This window comes from Tenrec ecaudatus, chromosome 13, assembly GCF_050624435.1.
Source record: "Tenrec ecaudatus isolate mTenEca1 chromosome 13, mTenEca1.hap1, whole genome shotgun sequence".
NCBI lineage: Eukaryota > Metazoa > Chordata > Mammalia > Afrosoricida > Tenrecidae > Tenrec > Tenrec ecaudatus.
In genome coordinates, this window is record NC_134542.1 from 103,335,511 (window position 1) to 103,349,493 (window position 13,983).

General features: G+C 37.4%; 1 protein-coding gene across 6 annotated transcripts in view; it reads left to right on the forward strand.

Moving 5' to 3' along the window:
• CEP192 (centrosomal protein 192) overlaps positions 1 to 13,983 on the forward strand; it is a 141,997-nt gene that overhangs the window by 30,050 nt on the left and 97,964 nt on the right. For 4 of the 6 annotated variants that reach the window (XM_075529886.1, XM_075529890.1, XM_075529887.1 and 1 more), the window contains 4 exons: positions 475 to 530; positions 2,865 to 2,985; positions 8,179 to 8,327; positions 10,062 to 10,209. In XM_075529886.1, coding sequence (XP_075386001.1) covers positions 475 to 530; positions 2,865 to 2,985; positions 8,179 to 8,327; positions 10,062 to 10,209 — 474 coding nt within the window. The remainder of the gene's footprint in view (positions 1 to 474; positions 531 to 2,864; positions 2,986 to 8,178; positions 8,328 to 10,061; positions 10,210 to 13,983) is intronic. The other 2 variants (XM_075529889.1, XM_075529892.1) reach the window with 1 other exon arrangement.

The following is a 13,983-nucleotide window of genomic DNA, read 5'->3' on the forward strand; positions in this document are numbered from 1 at the left end:
TGATCAATTATATATTGTTATTATTAATTGTAAAGTCTTGCTTAGATGAATTCATCACTGTTCTTGGTAGCGCTAGACTTTTTAATGCTTATCTACCCGAACAATTATTAATATAAATGACCATTGATTTGTTCTTTTGGGTCATCATTTATTTTTTTAAAACTTTTTAATTTTGAATTAGGTAAAAATTTACAGAGCAGTTCATGAGTTTTATATTCAGTATTTCATGCAGCTTTTATTTCAGCGAATCCATTTCATTTCCTTCTGTGTCACCCCATTTATCCTATTTCCTTACAGCGTTTTCTGTTTAGGCCAAGGCTGCCCTTTTGATCGTACATGGCTGATTATTCATATGCCATCATTTAAAATGCTGTTATGCTACTTCATGATAAAAATACTTATTTTTAAAATTATATTTAGATAACCAGGTGATAAAATAACTGGTTTGCTCTATTTTTGTTTTGTTTTCATTAGGCTCACCTATTAGCACATCTTTGGAGTCACCACGGATGAATAATAAGGAACATGAGGTAAACTTTTAATATATTTGTTATCAACTGGTGTTATATTGGAGTTCCTGGATAGAGTAAATAGTTAGACGATTGGAGGTATGAGTTCATTCATAGATGCATTGGAGAAAAGGACTGACACTCATCTGAAAATCAGCCTCAGGAAAGCATCTAGAATGTCGTTCTCTTACACACAGGGCTGCCATGAGTCACAGTTAAACTCAGTGGTAATTGGGAGAAAAGATTTAGGGGAGCCAACATTCATTTCTTTACTATGTTAATATTAGATAGATGTTGTCTACTTGTCAGTAATAGCAATCTGCTCTACTTCAACAAAAAAAGCAGAGTTTATTATTACAACTAATTAGAAAGTTGAGGGTAGCTGACTGTGAATGGTGCTCTTTCCTCTGTGATGGCATCAGGACCGTCGATATTGCTTTGTTCTGCTTCACTCCAAGTGCTAGGACCCTCCATCTAGAAATTTGGCTGTTAGGACAAAAATTTCTCTTTGTTTATTGTACTCTGGCTCCCTGGCACATGGTGGGTACTTATAGATTTGTTGAATGATGAGCAGGCTATAAGCCTGCTCCTAAGCCTAAACTATTAATCACCAAAATGGAAGAATATGATATTTCGAGTATTAAAAACAAGACGTTTTGTATTTTTTCAAAAAGAGGAAAACATTTTTTTAAAAATTGGCAACTCATACATCTCCCATCACAATCCATACATACATCCATTGTGTAAAGCACATTTGTACATTCGTTGCCCTCATCATTCTCAAAACATTTGCTCTCCACCCAAGCCCCTGGCATCAGGAGAACAACATTCTTTAGTTCTGTGTAGGCTGTAAGCCCTTCCCTGACTAAATCATTCCTGATCTGCATGGTTAGTTCAGGTACTCTGACTTATGAAGCTGGATCTCATCTTATATTCTCTCTGTGTGTGGTGTGTACACATGAAGATGTGCACATGTACTAATAGAGGAATTAAGACTGACAGTCCCATGAAATTGAAATAGGTGAACTCCTCAAAGGAAGTATCTGTGTACGTCACAAACCATGAACTGGAGTTTCTGGCGTGTCATGTCACCTTTGTGAGACCTTTTCTAAGATATAAAATAAAGCCTTCTAAAACTTAAGAAGTGGTTTTTCTTTTTTTTTTTTTTTAATGTTTTTATAAGTTAATGGAAGTGAACCAATAAGAACAAAAAAATGAGAATGCCGACACAATATGAAGGATGTAACCAATGCAACTGAATATCATGTTTAGAAGCTTTTCAGTGGAAACATGTTTTGCTCTGTATATTTTTATCAAAAATACAACATAGATTTAAATTTTTACTAGTATTTATTGGGAGGTGGTGGGGTTGATTGGTGACTTATTACTTAAAGAGATCATGAGTTTTTGAAACACTTGTTGGGCAGACTTAGGAGTCCAGTGTGCTGTCCACTGTGCCACAGAGCCCAGCTAGATCATTTGTTTTTGATTGAGGTGATAAATCTTTCTGAGATGGATAGTGGTTAGGTTGTACATCACAGTGAATGTAATTATCATCAGTGAATTACGCACTTAGAAATGGTTAAAATGGCAAAGGTTTAACCAAGCATTATGTCCTTTTCCAGGACATTATAACATGTTAGGTGAAGTTTTTCATTCCTTCCTTCCTTTGGAGTAAGATGGACTTGTTTGGTCTTCAGGCAGTGCAAAGTACTTCGAATATTCTTTTCCAATACCGTAATTCTAGTGCATCAGTTCTGTAGGTTTACTTACTCATTGTTCATCTTTCACGTGAACATAAGGTGATTGGATCAGGAGTATTTTAGTCCTCAAAGTGACATCCTTAAGACTGTAATAGACTGTAATATGGTCTTGGTTCAACAGATTTGCTCAATGTAATATTTTGGTTAATTTCCTGACTGTTGCTTCCATAAGCATTGATTGTGGAGCTATGCAAGATAAAATGCTTCACAACTTAAATATTTTCCCTAGGTCTTTGAGTATATGCAAAAATCTGAGAAAGACCTCGCATTACTGTACAACAAAGAAGCTTTGTAAATAAAATCTTAACATTTTGAAGAAAAAAAAAGACCTTGCATTGTAAGAATTTTTTAATTGAGTGGATGGAGGGGAGTGGAAGGTTTAGAGTGGGGAAAGGGCAGTTACTACATAGGAAAGAACTAGGAAAATAGTTTTAAAACGCACAAAGCAAAAAGAGTCTTCATTGGCTAAATTGTTGATTACAGATCCTGAGCACATTGAGTTTGGAGAAAGTACTTGGTCTCTTTGAATTCCTGCTCCAAATTATTCACAGCAGTGATGGCGCTTCTCAACATGATTTTTCATTTCTTTCAGATTGTTGTTTTTGCTCCTGGAACACAGCTTAATGAAAAAACTCCAAATGATGACTTAAGCTGTACTATCTTATTAGAAAATGAGAGACTTATGTCATTGACAAGCTTTGAAGATTCATCTGGTACTGTAAAATAACTTGTGCTTTCCTCTTCCTTTACCCAGTCACTCTACTTGACTTCACTGTAGTCCTTACTGTGCCAGCTTTGTGTTTCTTTGTCCTCCTCAGTTTCCTTTGTTGCTATAACCTGCCAGTACTCTAGTAGCTATTGCTGTTAAGTGATGGATTAAGAAACTACCCTCTAATTTTATGAATATATAGTTCTTGAGATGATTCTATTCATCTCTCAATTTAACATTATTAGCATACAAATGAATCACTTCTTGGTGATACTCAATAAAAAGCACTATATTATTGGGGAGACGAACAACAGAAATGTGGATGAATGGAGACAGTGGATGGTGTAAGATGTGAATATATTAATAATTATCAAGGGGTCCTGAGAGCAGGAGGGAGGGGGGAAACAAGGAGCTGGTACAAAGGGCTCAAGTAGAAAATGTTTTGGAAATGGTAGCAACCTATGTACAAATGTGCTTGATACAATTGATTGTTATTAGAGATGTAAGAGACCCCAGTAAAATGATTTATAAAACAAAGAAAGGAATTGGAGAACAGTGTAGAAATAGTTCAGAAAGGAGATAAATAACTAACCTTCAGATGCCCCAGTAGTACAGAAATGTCTCTGGATATACAGTGTGACAGATTCATTCTGATGACTGAGAAAGAGATGTCTGCTCAACTTCCTTAAAAAAGCATGGGCCTTACTCTATGACTTAGAAATGGGAAGAGAAGGCTGTTTCAGAAAGCAGGAAGAACATAGAGCACTGAGTTAAAGGTACCGGGACCATATTTGAGGAATGCCAAGTAGTTTCATGTGTTTGTTATAGAACATGCAGGAGACAGAATTGGAAAATAAATTCAGAAAAATAGGCAAAGTCCTGAGGGGGTGAGTGGGATAAATAGAAACTCCAAATTGTATCGCATTGTTACAAGAAAGGTTTTGCCCTTAAAGGAGTGTTTAGTTTTTATTAGATTGTAGAATTATAGGTGAGGAATTACCTGAATTTATGTAGATCTTTCATAGTTTTACTTGTACACATTATTACTAGCTTACCATTCCCTCCATTCTTCCTTGGAATAACTTCAAGAAATTATTAATCCAGTTACTGTCTCTATAGATATACCTATTTTGGATTTTGTGTAAAGAATGCATACAAAAACAAAAAGAAAAATGAGAAAGACAAACTAACAGCAGTAACAAAACAGAAAAATCTCAATTGAAAAGATAAATAATAAAAAGTAGAACAAATTTTAAATGGGAGAACAAATGATAAACTACTAAAATTCAGTCTAACTTCATCTGTATTAGTTCATTTTCCAATGCACTCTGTCTAATAGCAAGGCTATTCACATCCTTGGTCAATGGTCAGAGGAGAGTCGATGGACGCTTAGTCTAAGTGGATTTTGACTATACACTGTCATCCTTAGCCTAATGCAAACTGGGTGCTTAGAATTTAAGCTCTACTAACATTCCCTCCTCTAGTCTTGGATTTTGTTATTTACAGTCCTTGGATCACACAGGCTGGTATGGACTTAGAGACCCCAGACACTACTCTTTCTGATATTTGGGCGCTGTCTGATTTCTTTACCACACTTTGCTATAGCCCCTATATCATCGCTTCATGAGGGCAAATAACGAGTAGGGCCACTTATTAAGAACTAATTGTTCTTGGATTAGGAATTACGATTGAGTGTGAGCTCAAAGTATGTTTATGTAGCTGTGCTTTTTTTATGTCCTTGGTCCATTTTAGAGACATCATTACCCTTTTGTTAGAGTACCATCCTTATGGGGCATATGATTATTGATAGTATCATTAATTTAGCCATTGTTCTAGAATTTCAAATACTGTTAATGAAAAGCAAAAATATATGTATAGGACACTGCTTTAAACCAAAATACGTGGATTATTGACCTGTACAGTTCAAAAACTCAAGTGACTTGACACGATGCACAAACAACGAGGGTTGGCTAGAGTGCAGAACTTTCAATAATGCTCAATCATAAAGGAAGAACCTTGCCTGCTAGACTAAGATGTTATAAAATAGCAAGGAGAACATGAAAATAACAAATTTATGGTAGTCCTGAACTGCCATACATTGGGTTCCTTCAAAGCAAGAGACCCGAAGCAAAGTCCAACAAACTCCAACTTGATAACCATGGGAGAACAGTCTTTGGCTTCTCAGACTACGGCGTTTAAAAAGGTTTAGCTTTCATACAAGGGAGTATTTTAGTTCCTTAACTCTGCTTTAGGCTAGTCTAAGGTAAAGGTCAGTTCGCTTAGTGGAGTCTCCAAACTGGAGCCTCAGAGTGTGGCTTATGAAGGATATTGTTACCTTGAATAGGATAGAGTCTTGGTTGTCTCTAGCATGCAGTCTGTGTCACCAAGGGCCGGTTGGAAAATAGCCCATGAAATTAGGAGCATAATACTGGGCATATTCTCCCCTTAGGGGGTGTATATAAATAATGTTAACACATTTTTCCCAATGGGAGGTTACCCCTCCTGGTTTAGCCACAAACCCTTCAAGACTAACTGCCACCCCTATCCCCCACCGATGACTGCACTTGACTTTCACTAAGGTTCACAAAGTACCCTTGTAGGAGTGTGGAGTGTCTGTTAATGTTGGCATGACCTTAGAACAGTGTTATATGTCAGGAACTGATAGAGCTGTTCCTTCTCCTTTGGGCATGAGAAATGGAGCCTAGCTGAGGTGAAGCCTCCCCAGTCAATGCGTTCTTAAGATGTACAAATAAGGGTGAAATATGGGTCATGAGCATTAAGAGACTGGGTAAGAAGATTCTATGACCTGAGAGTAGATGCCTGCTTTGGGTTGGTGTTTATATATATTTTTTCTTTTGGCTGTGAATTGTGTGAAAGTTTGCAGAGCAGATAAGTTTTCAATAATTCATAATACATCTGTTTCCTCTCTTAATTGCAATCCCCTAATTAAACATCTCTTATTCCACTCTCTATATTTACTGTTTTCATTCCTCCTTTTTTAACCCTTCTGCCTTGGAGAAAACGCTTCCCTTTGAATCTCAAATTGTTGATTATTTTAAGGTGTGTAAATTTAAACCAGTGGTACTGTTCCCCCTTATATTTGGCTGAAAATTGAGCCATGCAATAAGATGTTTATAAGGGTGGTGATAGTCTCTGGGGTCCACCAGTCTCTTCTGGTCAGTAAGCCTGAGTTCTTACTACCTTCTATTGCTATCCCTTTCAAAGTAGTTTGTAGTGACAGTTGATAGACTAAACCTAGTTCTTCTAGTCTCAGAGTTGTGGAGTCCATTAGCCCATTGTTTTTCACATGTCTTCAATTTCCACCATTCTTTGCTCTGGAAAAGGATTGACCAATAAGTGCACTTCAGATAAGGCCACTGGCGGAACGTTTTAAGGTCAGCGCCAAACTTTACTACTCAGCAAAGTTGGATTTCAAGCATTGATTTGCATGTTATGTCATGTCAGTTGATGTTGGTATCCCCCAAGATTATTGTCTTGATTCTCTATGCTCAGCAACTCATCTCCTCAAGGTGTTTGTTATGTCTGAAAAGTTTACATTGCTTTCCCCCCTGTGCATTCTGTTGTACATATGGTTGCTACGAGTCAGAAAGAACTAAGTGTCATGTAACACCACCACCATGGTGATTCTGTGTGTAACTTGGTGAAGAACTTTCAAATTGTTCTATTCTACGAGGAATGGATGAATACTTAAAATAATGTGGCAATACTGTTGTTAGATGCTGGTGAATTTATTCTGATTCTCAGTGACTCTATGCACAACAGAGTGATACCCCTTGACATTCTCACATATGTTGCTATGCCATCTAAGCCCTGGCTGCAGCCAGAGTGTCAGTTCATCCCATTTAGGGTCTTCCCTTGGATCCCAGATCTTTACCTTACCCAGAATGATATCCTTCTTTAAGGATTGGTCAGTCATTCCTGATTACATGTCCAAAGCACAGGGTAGGGTAAGATGCAAGGTCAAGGAAAAAGGACCCTAAATGAGATAGACTGGCACTGGCTGCAGACATAGCTATAGGTATGAGGACGTCATGGGGTTGGGCAGTACTTTGTTGTTGTGCATAGGGTCACTGTGAGTTTGAACCAACTCTACAGCCCCGAACAATAATCTTTCCCATTTGAATGGCATCTTGTTGACTATAATATATGGAATTATTCTGGACTCCTAATTCCATTAGGCTGGTGGTGGTTGATATGCTCTCATTGTACCAGTATTATTTCGTTTGATTAGTTTATGTTTGAGGTCTGGAAGTAGGACTCCTACTTTGTTCTTCTTTTTCAAGATGGCTTTGGTTGTTTGGTGTCTCTTCTGGTGCCATATAAATTTGAAAACTGGTGTTTCTCCAGGCTCAGCTACTTTGATGCATATTGTGTTAAATCAATAGCTTGCTATAATTAATAATGACATCCCAATAATATTAAGTATTCTTATCCATGAGTATCAAATATTTTTTTGTAGTTCTTTTTAGTTTCTAATGCTTTGCAGTTTTTAAGATACACTTCTTTCTCTTCCTTGGTTAAATTTATTGTTAGGTATTTTATTTAAAAGAATATAAGGATGGTATTATAAATGGAATTTAGAAATCATTTTACTGGGGACTCTTACAGCTCTTATACCATATATCAATTGTTTCAAGCATATTTGTACATATGTTGCACTCATCATTTTCTAAACATTTACTATTTGAGCCCTTGGTATCAGTTCCTGTTTTTCCCCTTCCTCCATCTCTGAATAGTTTCCTTAATGTTCTGTCTATTTATTTATTTTAATAAATCATTTGATTGGGGGCTCTTACAACTCTTATAACAAGCCATACATCAATTGTATCAAGAACACATGTACCTATGTTGCCATCATCATTTCCAAAACATTTTCTTTCTACTTGAGCCCTTGGAAATGTTCTTTTGAGATTGCTGGTGTACATAAACCCAACTGATTTTATGTGTTGACCTTATACCCTGTGATATCTGGATTCATTACTAGCTCTTATTTTTTTAATGGCATTTGTTGTTTCTGTGCTATTTTCTCAAAATAATTCAATATATAATATGTATTAGAATGCCCATTAATGACTGAAATAATATCTTCTGGGGAGGGTCAAGATCACAGTCTACTGACCTACTGGCATTAGCCTTTTTGAGTATTAAGCCTTATTTTTTTCATTTTTATTTATAGATGATGATATTGATGATGAAGAGTTTTATGATGATCATTTAGAGGCTTATTTTGAACAACTGGCAATCCCAGGAATGATGTATGAAGACATGAATGAACGGGAAAATATTGAAAATGATTTTAAGTTACTTACTAGTGATTCTAGCCAGGTATGTTATAATTTTTATCCTTTTCCCCCTAGAAACTGGACTTTAGAAGATATTACTGCCTTATTAAACTGGTAATTAATTTTAAGTCATGTAATTAACATCAATTTTAGACTTTTAAATTAATTTTTCAGATGAGTTAATTAGAAATACTTTCTCATATATTTGTCACCTGTATGTAGAATGATTAACCAATTGTTTACCATTTGTCCACATTAATATTTTGTAGTCCCATAGGTCTGTTTTCCCCCCTTAATTATTTCAAAGTTTTTGCTATTAAGACATTTTATCTAAATATCTCATATTGCAAATTAGGACATTTCCCTATGTAATCACAATTCTCTTATCACTTCAGTATATTAGGGGTACCCCCCCCCCCAAATGGAAAAGCTCTGCTGGGCAGAACTTTCATAGTATGCATTTTTCTAGTTAAGCAAGCATTGAGCGACTCGCTCTGAGTTAGTGCACCCAGTGGTGTCACTGGAAACGTTCTCTGGTCACTCTGAAGTTTTTTGTAAAAGCAATTAAGCTTAAACCTCCTTTTTTGTGATGGTGATTTAAGAGAACAGTTTGCAGCTTTGAAATTTTTTTTCTGCTTGGGAAAAATTCTGAAGAAACTGTTGTGAGGTTGACCACAGCTTACAAGGACAGCGCTATGGGAAAAATTTAAGTGTACGAATGTCAATTGATGACAAACCTCATTCTGGATGTTTGTCAACTTCCCGGATGGACGAAAATGTAGACTTATAGTACATTTGGAGTTTTTTCCATGAGGTCAGACTGTTATTCAAGCTTTCTATTTAGAGGTTCTGAAAAGATCGCATAACAGTGTATGACAAAGAAGGCCTGATTTGTGGCAGACAGGTGACTGGCTTTACCACCATAACAATGCACTGGCTGACATAGCCATCTGAATGCACCAGTTTTTGGCAATAAAACAACATACCTCTCTTGCTCACCTTACTCACCTGACCTTACTTCATGGGACTTCTTTTGGTTTCCGTGAATGAAGAGGACATGAAAGGACAGCAATTTGACTATGTAGAAAAGGTGAAGAAAAAAATGAGGGAGGTGCTGTCATCCATCCAGATGATTTTGAAAATTGTTTCCAAGAATGGAATCATGATTTGACAAACGTATTAAGTGTAATGGAGAATACGTTGAGGATGATAAGATTGTTTTGTAAAAAAATTTAAATACAGAGCTTGGAAATAAATTCTGGTTTTATTGGGTACCCCATCGTATGCAGCCTATGGGTTTGTAGAATGACTTGTGGTTTATGTATACGTGAGTATTCACGCATACTTCCTTATGAATTCAGAGTAATTACAGGCAGTGCTGTGTACTTGTGACTGCATCACATCAGGAGACCCAGTATCTCTTTGTTACACTCTGGGTGATACCATGTTTGAGAGCAATTGGTTAAGTAGGTTACCAGATGTCTCCTGGTAAAGGAACCTTTCCATCTTTGTTATTAGTAAGTAATTTGTGAGAACACTGTGGCATCCTGTTCTCCACAAGGCTTTTAGGAAACAGTTTCAGTATCATTACTGAAGCCTTCCTGAAAGTATTGTTACATTGGTGGTTACAGTGGTAGTCTTTTAAAATCCTTTAACATGTAGTAGTTGACTTCTTTCTGTGAAGCAAAACTTCTGTTTCCTCGTCCCCGGCCCAGTTTTTCCCTAAAAAATGTTATTACTAATTCTAAATATTAATAATGTTAATACATTTTTTCAGCAGGTTGATGAAAAAAGTAGACTAAATTATAGCTCTCAATCAGAAAGTGATGGCTCTCTGGCCTCCATTGCTTCACAAACTGCAGAAAATCCCAATATGGCCCACCCAGTTTCTCAGGAGTGCTCTGTTCCTGGTCTGCAAGGCAATGGTAAGTATGTCCATATGAATCCTTGATTCTTAAGTTCTGTGCTGACTTAATTTTAAAAATAAAATAACAGTTTTTTTTGATATATAAGTATGAACTGTTTTATCTCCTTAAAAATGTTCAATTAAAATTAAAATCACTTATTTACTAAATGACATCACAAGTTGAAAGTGAAGCCATTATGGACTAGAAGAAAATATCTTTAATACCCACAATATATACGATGTTAATCTTTGTAAGAAATTGCTCAACAGTTTCCCAAGATATCTGTACTATTATAAAAGACATTCAGAAAGCTTCTAAAATGATTCCCTCATTAAAAAAAATCCCTCATCTTTTAATTGCATATTTCACAAAGGTTTGGAAACTCACTTGTGCAGTCTACCTATGTGACTAATCATTATGGTGACAGGATCCCTGATGATGCCATGGTTCCATGTTGGGCTGCTGTCCACAAGGTCAGCAATTTAACTACCCTAGCAGCTCCTCAGAAGAAAGACGGGCTCTGTGCCCCTGTGAAGAGTTACAATCTTAGAAACTCTTGGGGCAGTCTACCCTATCCTGTAAGGCCACCAGGAGTCACCATCGACTTGATGGCAGTGAATAGTTCTTTTAGTTATTGATGTTGAGAATATTTTAATGTGTTTATTATTAATTTTGTACTTTGTTAAAATGTGTTGTTTCTCTATTTTGCCTATATTTGAATTGTGAGAGATTCTTATATATAAAACCAAACAAAATTCACTGCTATCGAGTCAATGCTGACTCACAGAGACCCCCTGTGGGTTTCCAAGGCTGTACTTGTTTACGGGAGTAGAAAGCCCAAGAGCTGCTGGTGGTTTTGCTTTGCCAACTATGAGGATCACAGCCCAATGGGTAACTCCTCTCTCATATACATAAAGGTAAGTAAAACTGTATCACTGTCTTTATAGGGTAAAGCAAGAAATAATTACTGCAAGAATTTTGTGCATTCATGAGGTGTTCAAACATGTTTTTGCAGTCATTGGTGCACTGCATATAAATCCTCTCAGTAACACACGTTTTTTTTTTAAAAAAAAAACATTTTATTAGGGGCTCATCCAACTCTTATCACAATCCATGCATACATCAATTGTGTGAAGCACATTTGTACATTCATTGTCCTCATCATTCTCAAAGCATTTGCTCTCCACCTAAGCCCCTGGCTCCTTGTTTTTTCCCCTTCCTCCCCGCTTCCCCTCTCCCTCATGAACCCTTGATACTTTGTAAATTATTATTTTATCATATCTTGCACTGTCCGACATCTCCCTTCACCCACTTTTCTGTTGTCTATCCCCTAGGGAGGAGGTTATATGTAGATCCTTGTAATCTGCTCCTCATTTCCACCCCACCTTCCCTCCACCCTACTGGTGTCAGCACTCTCACCACTGGTCTTGAAGGGATCATCTGCCCTGGATCCCCTGTGTTTGCAATTCCTATCTGTAGCAGTGTACATCCTGTGGTCTAGCCAGATTTGTAAGGAAGAATTGGGATCATTATAGTGGGTGGGGGGCAAATAAGCATTTAGGAACTAGAGGAAAGTTGTATGTTTCATCATTGCTACACTATACCCTGAGTGACTCATCTCCTTAGGACCCTTCCATAAGGGTATGTCCAACTGCCTACAGATGGGCTTTGGATCTCTATTCCGCACTCCTGCTCATTCACAATGATAGGATTTTTTTGTTCTGGTGATGCCTGATACCTGGTCCCTTCGACACCTCATGATCGCACAGGCTGGTGTGCTTCTTACATGTGGGCTTTGTTGCTTCTGAGCTAGATGGCCCCTTGTTTACCTTCAAACCTTTAAGATCCCAGATGCTATATCTTTTGATGACTGGGCACCATCAACTTTTTTTCACCACATTTGCTTCTGCACCCATTTTGTCTTCAGCGATTGTGTCGGGAAGGTGGACATCTCAGAATGCCAGAAGAATAGAACAAAGTATTCTTGCATTGAGGGAGTACTTGAGTGGAGGCCCAATGTCCATCTGCTACCTTAATAATAAATCTATACATATATGCACAAAGATCTATTTCCATACCCTCATATAGAAATATACTTGCATACGCACATGCTTTTATTTAGACCTCTATAAATGTCCTTTTCTTTCTAGCTCTTTCCTCTATTTCCTTTTACTTTCCTCTTGTCCCACTATTATATTTAGTCTTCATTAGGGTTTCAGTAATTCCTCTCAGTTATATTACCCTTGGTCACACCCTACCAGGTCTCTTACACCCTCCTCACCAACGATTTGGATCACTTGTTGTTCCCTTGTCCCTGGGTTTGTTAACACCACTACCTTTCCTCTCTCTTCCCTTTCTCTCATGTCCCCCCGGAGCTGTCAGTCTCATTGTTTTCTCCTTCAGATTGGTCATCCAGCTTATTTTATTTAGACAGACCTGTGGAGATAATAACATGCACAAAAACAAGACAGTACAAAACCAAGCAACAAAATAAAGCAAAACAATAACAACAAGCCAATGACAAAAAACAAAATAAAACACAACAGCAAGAAAGAAAAGCTTGTAGTTAGTTCAAGGACTGATTGTTGACCTTTAGGAGTGTTTTCCAGTTGAGTCTGTTGGGATGCCAAGCCCTGGCCCCAAAGTCTATTTTTAGTATTCTCTGGGGACATCGTTGCTCTGTTCCCCTTACTGTTCGTTCTGTTCCACACTTTTAGTGTTTTGCTTCGGTGTGGTGGAATCAGATCGGGCGGAAGTCTCATACTGTGTCTCCAGTGTTGTCCCCAGGGAGGGATGTTGTGTTCTCATAGTTGGCTGGCCCTGTGGTCTTTTCTGTGGATTGGCTGCTCTGAGTGGGAATATCATCCTCAAGGCTTGGTGTGCCAGGATGTTTTCCACTCTCTCTTCCTCTCTCCTCTGAGCAGACATGTCCCTCTCCCAGAACTGGAGATTCAGTGCTGTCCTCTGATATAAATTCTTCTGGGGGGAGGGCTAGGAGTAACACATGTTTTCTTTGTATTTTTAGGGTGTCTTAAAATATAGGTCCAATCAAGGAATGGTTCCATGGATATCTGCTGGACTACTTAAGTTCAAGGCACACAAATGAGTTAACAAAAGTGATGGTTGTTTGGGCATTCTAAAGGAATTGTTTTTTTAGATTTTCTTTTTTTTTATTTTGGTTAGATTTTCTGAAAGTCTTCAGAAAGACCACAGTTCTTTCAATTAAGAAATTTTAAACATTTGAAAAACTATTGTTGAGAAACATGCCAAGAAACTTGTGCCAATCTGTGGGTTTGGTTTATTCTTTTGATGAATTTTCTTGTGCATAAATGTTTTATTTTCTGTAAGTTCCAGTCATCAATTTTGTCTTCCACTGTGTCTGATTCTTATATTTGGTAGTCTATGTGTGCCCCAAAATACGGCCCTTAAGTTTGTCCCAATTTTCTCATTGATGATCCTTATGGTTCTGAGGTTTACATTTAAGCCTTTAATGTATCTTGAGTTCGTTTTTTTGTTTTTTCTCTATCCAAAATGGGTTTGTTGGAATGGCTTCCCACTCATTTTGATTCAAGATGTTTTAGTGCTGCTTCCATCTGAAGGAGCATCCTTCTCTAAGCCTTGCTTTTCTGTCTCTTGGCTGACAGAGGAAAGCAGAATAGCCAACACACAAAACTACTATTTGTGCATGGCTAAAGACTGGTGATTTTATAGCAGCCTGGGTATTTGACATCCATGAAGTAGGAATTGGGGTTCTGTACCAGGCACCTCTTCTTGTGTTTTCTCTTCTCTTCA